General features: G+C 63.7%; 1 protein-coding gene across 2 annotated transcripts in view; it reads left to right on the top strand.

Annotated features, from left to right (window-relative positions):
- CACNA1S (calcium voltage-gated channel subunit alpha1 S) overlaps positions 1 to 13,435 on the top strand; it is a 57,745-nt gene extending 44,310 nt beyond the window's left edge. Inside the window, exons 29-44 of one of the 2 annotated variants that reach the window (XM_052653454.1) lie at positions 845 to 898; positions 1,720 to 1,848; positions 2,419 to 2,484; positions 3,119 to 3,210; positions 3,751 to 3,910; positions 5,082 to 5,209; positions 6,166 to 6,262; positions 6,611 to 6,713; positions 7,453 to 7,554; positions 7,759 to 7,883; positions 9,511 to 9,639; positions 10,241 to 10,491; positions 11,663 to 11,748; positions 12,413 to 12,504; positions 12,678 to 12,818; positions 12,923 to 13,435. In XM_052653454.1, the coding sequence (XP_052509414.1) occupies positions 845 to 898; positions 1,720 to 1,848; positions 2,419 to 2,484; positions 3,119 to 3,210; positions 3,751 to 3,910; positions 5,082 to 5,209; positions 6,166 to 6,262; positions 6,611 to 6,713; positions 7,453 to 7,554; positions 7,759 to 7,883; positions 9,511 to 9,639; positions 10,241 to 10,491; positions 11,663 to 11,748; positions 12,413 to 12,504; positions 12,678 to 12,818; positions 12,923 to 13,174 (2,007 nt within the window). In that variant the 3' untranslated portion in view covers positions 13,175 to 13,435. Of the gene's footprint in view, positions 1 to 844; positions 902 to 1,719; positions 1,849 to 2,418; positions 2,485 to 3,118; positions 3,211 to 3,750; positions 3,911 to 5,081; positions 5,210 to 6,165; positions 6,263 to 6,610; positions 6,714 to 7,452; positions 7,555 to 7,758; positions 7,884 to 9,510; positions 9,640 to 10,240; positions 10,492 to 11,662; positions 11,749 to 12,412; positions 12,505 to 12,677; positions 12,819 to 12,922 lie in introns of both variants that reach the window. The other variant, XM_052653453.1, reaches the window with a different exon arrangement.
- Positions 13,436 to 13,672: the final 237 nt, after the last annotated feature.

Genomic DNA, 13,672 nt, shown 5'->3' with positions numbered 1-13,672 from the left:
CACGTGGCTGCGGGTACCCCGTTGGCAGCACAGGTTTGGCACATGGCTTGTCATTCCTGGCTGCATGTTAAATCACCTGGGTGCATTTATGCCTTGGAAGCCAGGCCCAGTCCCCAGGAGCTGACTTAATCGGCCGAGTGGGGACCCAGCAAAGGTGTATATTTTTTTAAGTTCTCTGTGTGATTCTGATGTGCCGCCTGGGCTGAGAACCCATGGTCCAGCAGAAAGCTGCCCGGGGAACCAGTCTCCCAAATAATTAAAGATGAAACCATGATTCCTCATCCCAGGGCTCCAGAAACAGGGCTTCTCCAGAAATGTGGCCCCAGGGAGGAGCTCAGAGTAAACAGGAGAAAAGGCTGCCCCCACACAGCCCAGCCCGTCTAGGAGGCTGGCCCCTGAGACGGAAGCCTTGGTCCGGCTCCCAGGCAGGGGGTCTCAGACTCTCCCAGAGGGCTTTTGTCCCTGGAGCATGGGACCCTCATGGGGGCCAGCACCCCTGGATTCTCCTGCGACCGTGAGCAGGGCTCTCCTCCATGGCCATACACACAGCCCCAGCTCCACAGACCCCAGACGCACAGGCTGCATCTTGGAGGCGAGGGGGATCGGCCCATGTTCAGTCTTCCCTCCTCTTCTTGCTCCCTGGCCCCCGGCCTGTCGCCTCACCATCCCCACAGCCTCCTCCTCACACCCGCCCCCCGCCGCCGGGGGTCCTCACCGCTCCCCCACCCCCACCCCCCCACCCCCGCCTTGTTCTCTCTGTAACCCTCTGTGGTCTGTCCTCTCTGACGCCTCACCTCCCTCCCACCATGTCCCTCCTCTCTCCCCTCCCCCTCTCTCTCCACAGACTTTCCTGGCCTCCAGCGGGGGACTGTATTGCCTGGGTGGCGGCTGCGGGAACGTTGTAATTCCAGGCTGCATGAGCCTGCCAAGCTCGCCCGCCAGCTCTGCCCTGCAGCTTGCATGCCCGGGCCTGGCCGCTGGACTGCATGGGGCGGACGCGCTCAGGGCCCCCTGCCCCGAGCAGGCCCCCGAGGGTCCGGCTGGGGGCGGGCGGAGACTCTCTGCCACCAGAGTGTGCATGGGTGCGGTGGGAAGTGGGGCTCTGTGCTGACAGGAGCATCCAGAGAACCTGGGTGGCAGAGAACCTCAGTGACAGGTCACCAGCACCAAGCTTGTGGGGACACCAAATGCCGGGCAGGGGGCTCTCCCTGGCCATTCATCGTGTGTCGGGGGGCACGTGGGAAGTGGCCTTCCGGCTTGGGACAGCCACGTGCGGGGCAGGGCGGGCATGGAGTGGCCGTTGCATCGATGGCCACAGAGCAGCTGAGCTTCTGGGAGACTCTGCGCTGGGCGGGAGTGGGGGGCCACTGGGGAGGGGCGGGAGCGCTGCCGGGGTTCTCGGCTGAGTGGCAGTTTGGGGAGGAGATGACACGAGGCAGGACAGAGGGCAGGCACCTGGCCTGGCCGCTGCCTCCCCCAGGGCGGACGGAATCCCTGTCCGCCCAGCGCACTGCTTGGCGCCCCGCCCACCCCGCCTCCGGCTGAGCAAGCCCAGGGCCCTGGGCCCCGCGAGGGTCCGTGCGAGGTCCCAGCAGGCGCCGCTGGGTGGGCTGGAAGACCCCCACCGCGACACGTCCCTCACACACTGCCCTCCCCGCCTGCCTGCCCTCACCCCGCCCGCTCCCGGCCCCAGACTGACCCTGGGGCTGCGCCCCGCAGGACCCCGACGAGAGCGCCCGCATCTCCAGCGCCTTTTTCCGCCTGTTCCGGGTCATGAGGCTGATCAAGCTGCTGAGCCGCGCGGAGGGCGTGCGCACGCTGCTCTGGACTTTCATCAAGTCCTTCCAGGTGTGCAGTCCCGCCCACCCAGGACCCCGCCTACCCCGAGACCCCCGCCCATCATGGGACCGCGCCCACCCTGGGAAAATTCCCATGCACCCACCCCAGGACCCCACCCTCCCCAGGATCCCCGCCCACCCACGGGGCTCCGCCCACCGCTGGACCATGCCCACGCTGTGACCACTCCCACCGGGGCCCCCCCGGCCCATGGGGGACCACACCCACCCATGGAACCCCACCTGCCTGGGACCCCGCCCATGGGACCCCACCCACCAGGGGGCTGCAACCACCCCGGGACCCCGCCTACCCATGTGACCCCCCCCCACCATGGGACTCTCCACCCCGGAAGCCCACCCGCTCAGGGAACCCTTGCCCACCTATGAGACCCCACCCACCCACAGGACCCTGCACACTAGGGGACCTCGCCCACCCACGGGACTGTATCCCCATGGGTTACGGGGATGTTGGGACCGCCGTGGGTGCGGCCCAGGGGCCTGGGGTCCCCAGGGAGCTAAGGGAGGGCCCTGCACCGGGCGCGCAGCGGAGCCCTGCGCCCTGAGCCGCCGTCCTCGCCCGCAGGCCCTGCCCTACGTCGCCCTGCTCATCGTCATGCTCTTCTTCATCTACGCGGTCATCGGCATGCAGGTGCGGGCCCGAGGGCCCCTGGGAGGCCGGCCGGCCTGCAGGCTGGACCCTCACCCAGCCTGCCCCCTGCATCCCGGGAGCCCGGGGCTTGGCCACAGCCCCAGAGGAGGAGGTGGTTCCCAGCCGGCCCAGCATCAGTCAGGAGGAGGCAGCCCAGGGGAACCTTGTGGGCAGATGGACAAGGGCAGAACTGCTCTCCACGGCCCCTGCTGGAGGTTCTGGTGGTCTCAGCTACCCTCTCCTGGAGCACCCTGCTCTCTACATTGAGACCCTAAGTCAGCTCTTGGTTAGGAACACTGTCCCCCTCACCAGATTTATTTGGCTTGAGAAGAAAACCTTCAACCAGCCTTGGAAACACAAGTGAGCCTTGGATAAGGCAGGTTTGAACTTCGGGTGTCCACGTATCTGTGAATTTTTCAGGGAGCTGTACTAAGGCTCCACGGGATTCATGGTTGAGTCCGTGGATGTGGAACCGTGGATACACGGCGGGGAGCTGACTGTAGGCTTATACCCCGGCATTGCTCAGGGGTCAGCTGTAGCCCGGTTTGTGTGACCTGAGTTGGAGGGTGTCGGGGGCGCTGGGGCCGGTGGGAGACCTGTCCAGGTCCACAGTCCAGCCCTTCATGGCCTGCAGATGTTCGGGAAGATTGCCTTGGTGGACGGGACCCAAATCAACCGGAACAACAACTTCCAGACCTTCCCTCAGGCGGTGCTGCTGCTCTTCAGGCAGGAGGCCCCCGCCGCCCCCTCCCCAAGTCTGTGGGAGGCCAGCTGGCTTCCTACTCGTGGGCCCTGCACTCGCCCAGAAGGGCCAAGGCTTTGCCGTCCTTCTCGGATGCTCACCCTGGACAGCCTGTGCCCCCCCTTTCAATCACTCTTGGACGAGTGGCCGCCGTCTCCACGGTGCTCTGGGGTCGTGCATGTCCCCCACCCTTGCTGCACCCAGGTGGGAGGCGGAGGCCCCGTGTCCATCAGAGGGAGGGTGAGGCCTTGACGACTTCTGGCCCCGCGTTCCTCTGGCTGCCCACTGGTGACATGAGTCCTGGAGCGATTTTGCGCCTCTGTCCAGGAAGCCCCCTTTCGGTTTAGCCCCTGCCTAGGGCACCCCACGAGAGGCAGAGCAGGGGAGCCTCAGTGCAGAGGGGCAGCCTGTGGACCCCAGGTCCTGAGGGGTGCCAACCTGCTCCCGAACGTCCTGCTCGCAGGGGGCTGGCGGCTCCCTCCCCTGGGCCCCAGAGTGAGAGGTGCGGGACCTGTGCCTTCCAGGTGCGCCACGGGGGAGGCATGGCAGGAGATCCTGCTGGCCTGCAGCTACGGCCAGCTGTGTGACCCCGAGTCGGACTACGCCCCCGGGGAGGAGTACACCTGTGGCACGGACTTCGCCTACTACTACTTCCTCAGCTTCTACATGCTGTGCGCCTTCCTGGTGAGGGCCGCGGGCGGGCGGGAGGCGCCCAGCCCAGGGGAGCCCCGCGCCCCGCCCCGGCCGCCTCTGCCCCTCCCGGGATGCAGCTCAGGGACACAGGAGACACACGGGGCTCCGGCTAGTATCCCTGCTGTGGTCGGTCTGGGTGCAGCTGCTTTTCCTGGGGGCGAGTCTCAGGCTCCAGAGTTGTTGTTAAAAGGTTTTACCTTTGTGTTGTCGTCATTAGCAATTAGTAATCAAAAAATCAGAAGAACTTACTGAGACTTTGCACTAAAACAGAGGCTTCTATTTTACTTCCTAAAATAGACAGCAAAGCCGCCTGCCCCTGCCTCTTCCCTTGGAAGAGAAGCTTGCCTTTTTTTCGAGGGGCTGAGAGTCTGGAAGCAGAGCCCAGACGGCTTTGCGGCTTCAGGGCGCCGTCCCCGCACACAGGAGGCAGAGAGCCCCACAGTCCCGGACCCTCGCTCTTTCTCTTTCGTATGTTTACTGAAACACTTTGAGCATCTCATGTTCCCTGAGTTCAGGGCAAGGGACAGAAATGTGAATAGGACACTGTCCTGGCCCTGAAGACACCAGCTGAGTGCCAGGGGTCCGTGTGCAACAAAGCTTGCATTTCAGAGGCACCGGGTGATACAGAACAGGCAAGATCAGCACAGGGGCAGCATCCGGGGGGACAGCGTCCCTCAGGGGTCAGGCGAGAGGCTGAGGTTGGGACTTAAAGCATCAGTCCCTGGAGCTGGGGCAGAGGACACTTCCTGGACCCGAGCAGTGACACAGGCTGCTTGTGTGCAAGACACAGTTGCCAGAAGGGCTGGGAGGCAGGCCCCCTGGACAACCCCAGGCACCATGGACACCCAGGCCCCCTGGATACCCCCAGGCCCCATGGACACCCAGGCCCCCTGGACACCCCCAGGCCCCGTGGACACCCCCAGGCCCCCTGGACACCCCCAGGCCCCATGGACATTCCCAGGACCCATGGACACCCAGGCCTCCTGGACACCCCCAGGCCCCATGGACACCCAGGCCCCCTGGATACCCCCAGTCCCCATGGACACCCCCAGGCACCATGGACACCCAGGCCCCGTGGACACCCAGGCCCCCTGGACACCCCCAGCCCATCACCGTGCCACCTGCCTTTCCGTGCAGGGACCCCTCTGCTCTCCTCCCACAGATCATCAACCTCTTTGTGGCCGTCATCATGGACAACTTTGACTACCTGACACGGGACTGGTCCATCCTGGGCCCTCATCACCTGGATGAGTTCAAGGCCATCTGGGCGGAGTACGACCCGGAGGCTACGTGAGTCCAGGCTGCCGGCCCTGTGCTGGACCGTCCCTCCCCGGCCCCCTCCCACTCTAGGCCCCACCTGGCGTCCGACAGCGAGCCACCCTCCAGTCTAGCAGGAAGGAGCAGGCTTTCCTTCCCTTTGTTACCCAAGGGCCCAGAGCAGAGAAGTGGAGTCTCTCGGGGTTGGGAGGGAACCCGCAGCCCCCAGGGCAGAAGCCCCCTGGTCGTCTGGGAGATGGCCATCCAGCTTTGCTTGGACGCTTCTAGGAGCAGAGAGCTCACTACCTCCCCAGGCATTCTAGGCCCCACTGCTCAGAATGTGGTCACTGACCAAGCAGCTGAGCTGGATGAAAGTGCAGGCCCCGGCCTCACCCTACACTGACCGAGTCAGAATCTGTACCGGGGTAACCTGGCCTCCAGGGCCTTCGAGTGCACTTGAACTCTGTGGAGCCAGGCTGCCTTGCGTTCTTTCTAAGAAGGTCGCCTGCTCACGGTTGAGGACTTTCCCAGGTGTCAGGCACTGTGCCAACCAGGACACGCGTTAGTTAGCCCTATGGCAGCACCTGCAGTCTCCACCCGTCTCTGCAAGCCGGCTTTCACCCCCCTTGATGCACACACTCTACTATTAATGCAACCCAGAGCCCCCAGACAGTTTGACTAAAGCCCAAGGAAGGCTCCCCCTGGGAAAAATGAGGTCTGGATCCCAGCCCCGGAGATCCTGTATCTGAGGACACAGGCCTCTTCTTACCTGCACCCCCAGCCCCGCCAACAGAGAGCCCATTCTGTGCGCTGGGCAGCGGTGAGTTCGAACATTGTTCCTTCTTCAAAAAGGAAGCCCAGCTTCCGCTCCCCACACTCGGCTGGAAGTCAGGAGGCGTCCCTGTCTCCTGGCTCCCTCCCCTGGCCCTTCTCCGAGCAGGGAGGGAGGTCCTGGGGTGGCTGGTGCACAGGGCTGGTGTCCCCTGCAGGGGCAGGATCAAGCACCTGGACGTGGTGACCCTGCTGAGGAGGATCCAGCCCCCGCTGGGCTTCGGGAAGTTCTGCCCCCACCGGGTAGCATGTAAGGTAACCAGCGCTGCCAGCGAGGGGTGGGCACCCCCCTCCCACCTTCACCAACCCCCACCCCGGAGGAGGAGGCAGGGGCCCTGGGGCGGGGCGAGTGGGTGAGTCACTTTAGAGCAGGTGCCCCCTGGACGCACACATCGCTGCCTGGGACCTAAATCTCAGCAGTGTCCCCAGCTCATGTTTTACCCCCTCAGGGAGGGCACCATGGGCACCCTGCACTCCAGCCCCATCCCCTTCCCCTCATGGTCAGTCTCCTCCAGCCCCGTCCCCCACCCCCCCACCGCCCCCACCCGGCAAGGACAGCACTGCCCAGGGGCCCCGCCCGCAGTGAGCCCCCTCTCCGCACAGCGGCTGGTGGGCATGAACATGCCCCTCAACAGCGACGGCACGGTCACCTTCAATGCCACGCTCTTCGCCCTGGTGCGCACGGCTCTGAAGATCAAGACAGAAGGTATGGGCAGCCCCTCCCCGGGGGCCGGGCTTTCGCGCAGGTCCTGCCAGGCCCTCTGAGCTGAAGGTCGGGCTCAGGAGTCTCAGGGAGAAGCAGAGGGGGGACCCAGGCTGAGGCCACGTTAGGCTCAGTGGGTGCCCCTGGGTTCTGTAGGGCAGAGTCACCCAGCCTCTGTCCTCGCACAGCCAGCTCTGATGGAGGTGAGGTGGAAGGCAGCAGTGTTAGTGCGAGAGGTGTGGGCCCGGGGGCCTTCAGGCAGGAACTTCGGGGCAGGGCTTCCTGCCCGGAAGACAGACGGGGTGGGGGGCGGTGAGGGGGCCTCGCTCACATGGGGACCCAGCTGGGTCGGAGCCACCCCAAAGGGAAGCATGGCAGGCAGCAGTTCCTCAGAGGACAAGGAGAGGGGGGCCAGGGGTCAGGGAGGGGCCGAGGCGGAGCGCCTGGAGGGCTGCCTGGAGGAGGTGGAACAGACCAAGTGTGCGGGGGATTGATGACTGTCCTGGTATGGCAGGGAGGACAGGAGGGGACAGTCTCTGCAGTCAGCCAGTCTGGGTGCTGGAAGCCAAGGCCTGGGGCAAACGTGACCTAAGGCTGGGCTGCCCCAGGGGCACAGCAATCGTCCTCCCCCAGCAAAGTCTGTGCCCAGGGCAGAGCTGCCACAGGGAAAAGCCAGCCACCGTCTGCTGAGCGAGAGGTGGCCCCGTCAAGTGCTGCTGACCCGGCCTGTCCGTTGCCCCAGGTAACTTCGAGCAGGCCAACGAGGAGCTGCGAGCCATCATCAAGAAGGTCTGGAAGAGGACCAGCATGAAGCTCCTGGACCAGGTCATCCCTCCCATAGGAGGTGGGTGCGCCCTGGGGGCCCAGAGGCAGCCCTGCCTCCATGGGGAGCCCAAGGGCGTCGGCGCGTGGCCCAGCCCTCTATAGCCTTGAGCAGACGCCATGGGCTCAGGCCAGCAAGAGGAGGGGAGCTGGGCACCAGTCCCGGCTTGGCCCCACGCTGACCCCAGCCTCAGACGCCCACTGGCCGCGGTCGGCCCCTCTGCAGATGACGAGGTGACGGTGGGGAAGTTCTACGCCACGTTCCTCATCCAGGAGCACTTCCGGAAGTTCATGAGGCGCCAGGAGGAGTATTATGGGTACCGGCCCAAGAAGGACACCGTGCAGATCCAGGTAAGCCCGCCCCGAGCTCCGGGGGCTCTGCTGCTGAGCTGGTCTTCGGACTCTAGCTCCCTCTCTGTCTTTGGGGGCTGGCAGGGAAGGTAGTCAGGGCAGGAGGAGCCAGGACGCATCGGGGGTGCGATGATGGCCCTGGATGGGAGATGCTTCAAGCTCAAGGGAAGACCCCGGAGCCCTTCTGTCCCTGGGATGATATGACCCAGAGCCCTGGGTCCTACCCCCTGAACACAGGGAGAGACTGGGCTCGGCGGCAGCAGTGGTCTCCAAAGAGGGCAGGTCTCCTAGGGGAAGGAAGGGGCTTGAAATGACCCACTGGGTATCCAAATATATGTAGAAGTCTGTGTTATCTCGCCCGTTGTTCTTCTTATAATTTTTGCTTTATTTAGTTTTTGGTTGCGCGGGGTGTTCACTGCTTCGCTTCCTCTAGCTGTGGCGAGCGGGGGCTACGCTTAGCTGCCCGGGCTTCTCACTGTGGCGGCTGCTCTTGGTGGAGCGCGGCTCTAGGGCCCTCAGGCTCGGGAGTTCCAGTGCGTGGGCTCAGCACCTGTGGCTCCAAGGCTCCCGAGCACAGACTCAGTGGTGGTGGCGCTCGGGCTTAGTTGCTCCACGGCACGTGAGATCCTCCCAGACCAGGGGCCAAACCCGTGCCTCCTGCACACGAGCCACCGGGAAGCCCTTGTCTGTTTTTAATTTCCATGTTTTAAGCACATAATGGATAAATTTAAAAAACATTCACATAATTGGGCTGTGTGTTCAAAATTTTATTTCAATTTTTACTGTGAAACAATCTCAGAGTTTTAAAAATAGCATGTGCAATATAAAAGTCTTTTTTTTTTTTTCTGAACCACTTGAGAGTCATGCCCAGTGTTCAATCCTGAGCAGGTCAGTGTGTATTTCCTGAAAACAAGGGCATGTTCCTCCATAAGCCTCCTGCATAACTGTGATGCAGCCGACAAGATCAGGAAATGGACGCGTTTAGTCCCGTGGACTCCTTAGACCCCATGCGTGTTTCACCAGCGGTCCCAATAATGTCCTTCACGGCAAAAGGATTGGACCCAGAGTCACATGTGTTTAGCTGTGCGATCTCTTAGTCTTCAGCTCCTCAAGTCTTTCCTTGATGCGACCTTGACACTTGGAAGATTCCAGCCAGCACGGCCCTCAGCCTGGGTTTGTGGGACGCTCCCTCATGACAGATCGAGGGCTTGCCTCTTGGACAGGAATGTCCCAGCAGTGATGCTGTGTTCTCTCTGCAAACGGTCAGGTGACACCAACCTTGATTTGTTCCATTGCTGGTGATATGAACTCCGATCAGCTCACAGTGTGGCATTAACGGCACACACAATCGAAAGAGGTCGTGTGTGTGAAGACCGTGTGGAGTGAGAGGATTTTCCAACCTGGAGGCCTGGGCGGGGATGAAGCCCCTGTGAGGGCGAAAGAAGATGGCTTGAGGGCCGTTAGGGCTTGGATGATCCCAGAGGCTGGAGGAGCAGCCCCAGGGCAAGAGTGGACAGGCCCGGGCCTTCAGGGGAGCCCTGGTTGCCGGGATTAGGAGAGAGTGAGGGAAGCGGTCTCTCCTCCCCTCCTGGCCTGGAGGGCCCCTGAGTCCCTTCTCCGTCCCCAGGCCGGACTGAGGACCATCGAGGAAGAGGCAGCCCCCGAGATCCGCCGCACCATCTCGGGAGACCTGACGGCTGAGGAGGAGCTGGAGAGAGCCGTGGTGGAGGCCGCGATGGAGGAAGGGATCTTCCGGGTGAGCGAGGCCGTGGCCCCCCAGTGTGAGTGCTCCAGGAAGGAGGCTGGGAGCCCCGCCACGTACGCGGGGCTGGGGATGCCCGCTGCCCCGCTGCCTGCGGCTCCCGGGACGCCCCCCACCAGTGACCCTCCTGCCTCAGGTGCCCCGTCCCTCCCTCTATCCTCTCCCAACCTCCCCCTCCTCCCCTGCCCAAGCCCGAGGCAGCTCCACCCATCAGACGCCCACCCGCTTCACTGGAGGGCCTCTCAGGACCACCTCACTGAAGCTTCTTGGGTTATTCATAGGAATGGCCCTCTGAGGTCCAGAGCCACTCTCCAAGTGACTTGCGGAGGCGGGACTGGAGCCCTTCCTCCAGACGCCCGGCTCCAGGCTTCCCACTCCCCACATTCCTGTCTGCACACCTGGTACCCTACAGTTCTTAGGGGTGCCTTGTCCATCCCCCAAACTGAGGACACCCCGAGGATGCTAGTGCTTTCTCTGACCTCAGCCTGGACCGCTCCCCTCTGGCCTTGTTCCTGGCACCGGCCGGTGTCCGGGGTGGTGGGCCCTCCACTCTCGGCCTCTGCTCTCAGTCCCCCCCCTCTCCTCCTCACCCCAGAGGACCGGCGGCCTGTTTGGCCAGGTGGACAGCTTCCTGGAAAGGACCAACTCATTGGCCCCACACATGGCCAACCAGAGACCCCTCCAATTTACTGAAATTGAGATGGAGGAGATGGAATCGCCCGTCTTCCTGGAGGACTTCCCTCAACGTCCGAGCACGCACCCCCTTGCTCGCGCCAACACCAACAATGCCAACGCCAATGTTGCCAGTGGCAACAGCAACCATGGCAACAGCCAGGCATTTCTGAGGTAGTGGCAGCAGCTAGCAGCCCGGGATGTTGGGGCTGGGGTGGGACGTGGCTGGTGGGCTCCGGGCCTTTGCGGGGCACTCTCTGGGGTTCAGCCTTTGCCATGCTGCGAGAAACTGGCCCGGACGGCAGATTCTGGTGTGGCCAGCAGGGGGCAGCCTCGGGTCAGCCTCAGTCAGCACCCTGTGGCTTTTCTTCCATTGTCTTGGCTGGTCCGGAGTAGGACCTGTTAGGTTAGGAGAGGTGCACCTGAACAATTAAGGTTCGGTCGTTGGATCTGGGCTCCAGTGGTTCCCCTCTCGCCAGCCTCGGGCTGCTGCTAAGTCACTTCAGTCGTGTCTGACTCTGTGCAACCCCGTAGATAGCAGACCACCAGGCTCCCCCGTCCCTGGGATTCTCCAGGCAAGAACACTGGAGTGGGTTGCCATTTCCTTCTCCAATACGTGAAAGTGAAGTCGCTCAGTTGTGTCCGACTCTAAGCAACCCCATGGACTGCAGCCTACCAGGCTCCTCCATCCATGGGATTTTCCAGGCAAGAGTACTGGAGTGGGGTGCCATTGCCTTCCCCAAGCTGCAGACTGGATATAATCTGTGATCGAGTGCCAGGGATTGAGGGATGAGCGGAGGGCGCCTTGGCTATCGTAGTGTGGGCTGGGCTCCACGCAGACCTGTTCTAGACACGAGGCCCGGGGCTGGGATGTCCTTGGCCTGGAGAGTCTGGGTTTCTCACCCTCGGGGACGGGTATGACAGGGCAGAGGTCAGGGGAGCGGCTACTTCCCAGGCCAGGCTGCTTGCACCCCATTCCAGCCAGAGAGCCCTTGAATTAAGTCCACATGCCCAAGAGGGTGCCTGCACTGCGGGGTCAGCGTGATGCTGGGTGCTGCGGACGTGCAGATCCGGGCCTGTGCCCAGACCGTTGCAGTCTTGTCAGGGGGTATGTGCCATGGGGTCCAGCTATGACCAAATGACCTCAGAGAGTAGGTCCTGAGAAGACAGAGGGCCTGGGACCAAACTAGCTAGGGACACTGAGGGAGCTTCCAGAAACGAGGACTCGGGGGTCAAGGCCACTCCACAGCAACGGGCCCAGGCCCAAGGGCAAGGCTGTGGGGCTCAGGAAAGGCGGGATAGGCAGCCAGCAGCCTGTGGCTCACCAGCCACACTCCTGTTTCAGTGTCCACTACGAAGGGGAGCTCGAAGGGGAGACGGAGACGCCTGCCGCCAGAGGAGGACCCTTCGGCTGGCCCTCGGGGGCCCTGGGTCAGTTTCTCCTGTGCCCCTGAGGGGCTGACCTTCTCCCAGAGAGGGCTGGGGAGCCTGCTGTCTGGTTGGGGAACCCGGCCAGGAGGTGGGAGCCCGTGGTGACAGGGACCAGCTCATCACCCAGAGGAAGGGGCCACACAGGGGCCAGAGTGAAGGCGGGGCGGGGGGGTCTGCACTGTGAAAGGGCCGTCCCCGGGCACACCCCTCCTCGGCCAAAGGACAGCCCCTGGACATGCCAGCAGCTCAGCTCTGCCCTTCAGCAGCTGACCTGGTGGCTGCCCAGTGGGTTCTAGACAGCTGCACGGGACAGGAGGGAACCAAGGAAGCTGCGGTTCACAGAGATGAGGGTGCTCGACGTGTTTTCTGACCCTGACACACTCACACACTCATGCACACCCATACATACATATCTCGCACGTTCACCCACGCACACTCACACAAAGATCAGCTTGGCCAAAGCTGGCCGGGGTCTGGCCTTGATCCCCTCCCAAGCCCACAAGGACAGATGAGGGCAGAGAGGGCAGGGGGGAGTCCTGCCCGGCCTGGGGTAGGTGGACCTCTAGGACCCTGAGGGCCTCAGGGTGGGGCTGGCTGGCCGAGGGGAGCTCTGTGGACCCAAGCCCCCCAGGAGGACTGAGCCCTGGGCCCACTCTGCCCACAGGGCCCCACAGCAAGTCCCGAGTGGAGTGGCCGCGGGGACAGCTGCCCCGGAGAAGGACACCCGGGGCGCAGGCTCCCGCCGCCTCCTGCCAGGTAACAGGCCAGAGAGGACAGGAAGCAGGCTCCAGGCAGTGAGGGGGTGGCAGTGACTCAGCAGGAGGGACGGGACCCCCGTCCTCCCCTGCCTGGGATCTTGGCTGGGCCTTCCCCATCCCCATGGGCTCTGGCCTCCCTGAGGGGTCTATGCCTCGGTGCTTTCCAAACAGCGAGTGGGAGCAGAGTCTCAGGTGCCTGAGGAGAGGAGCCCCACCCCAGAGTCCCTGCCCTGGGAGGCGCCGCCCGGCAGTAGGACAGAGGACGGGACCCCCGGGGGCCCAGCTCCAGCCACGGCCCTGCTGATCCGTGAGGTGAGGGTGCTGCGTCTGGGGTGGCCCTGCCACGGCCTGCGGTGGAGAGGGTGGGGGGCAGGCCACCACCTCGGGACCACCCACCCGGCCTGCTCTCCCCGCAGGCTCTGGTGCGAGGGGGCCTGGACAGCTTGGCGGCGGATGCTAACTTCGTCATGGCCACGGGCCAGGCGCTGGCGGAGGCCTGCCGGATGGAACCGCGGGAGATGGAGGTGGCAGCCGCAGGGCTTCTGCAGGGACGCGAGGCCCTGGAGGGCGTGCCTGGTGCCCAAGGGTGCCTGGGCCTCGGGTCCTCCCTGGGCAGCCTCGACCAGCGTGAGGGCTCCCAGGAGACCCTGATTCCCCGCAGGCCATGAGGGCCCCGGCGTCTGCGTGGGCCTGGGCTGGCGAGACTGAGGGTGGGGGATCTGTTGCTGGAAGGTTAGCCTGGCTCGGCAGCCTTGATGGACAGAGGGATGGGCTGGGGCGGGCAGGGGGGTCAGGAAATGCGTCCAAGTTCAGCGGGCAGAAGGCGAAGTCACTCTCCTCACCAGCAAGCCGTGTGAGTGGACAGAGCTTCTGTGTCGTTCAGAGGCCTGGTCAGTGCTGGCAGGACATTAAAGTCTCCAGGCCTGCGACAGGGCACTGCCTCTGCTTGTCTCCTTCTGGGGGCCCTTCTATACCTCCCCCTGCCCTGCTCCCAAGGAGGGGCCTCTGGATGGTCCTCCTGCAGGGGCGGAGGGGCCGCTGAGGACGTTGTGGAGCTTCCGCACGTCCAGGCCCCTCACAGCTGCCCTTCCCCGAAGCTCGACCGAAATCCACTGCCTGCCCATCCCCAATAGCCTCAGGGGGCCCTGCTCGAGGCCTAAGGGAGC

This window comes from Budorcas taxicolor, chromosome 16, assembly GCF_023091745.1.
Source record: "Budorcas taxicolor isolate Tak-1 chromosome 16, Takin1.1, whole genome shotgun sequence".
In the NCBI taxonomy this organism is placed as follows: domain Eukaryota; kingdom Metazoa; phylum Chordata; class Mammalia; order Artiodactyla; family Bovidae; genus Budorcas; species Budorcas taxicolor.
This window is presented reverse-complemented; position numbering and strand designations above follow the sequence as displayed.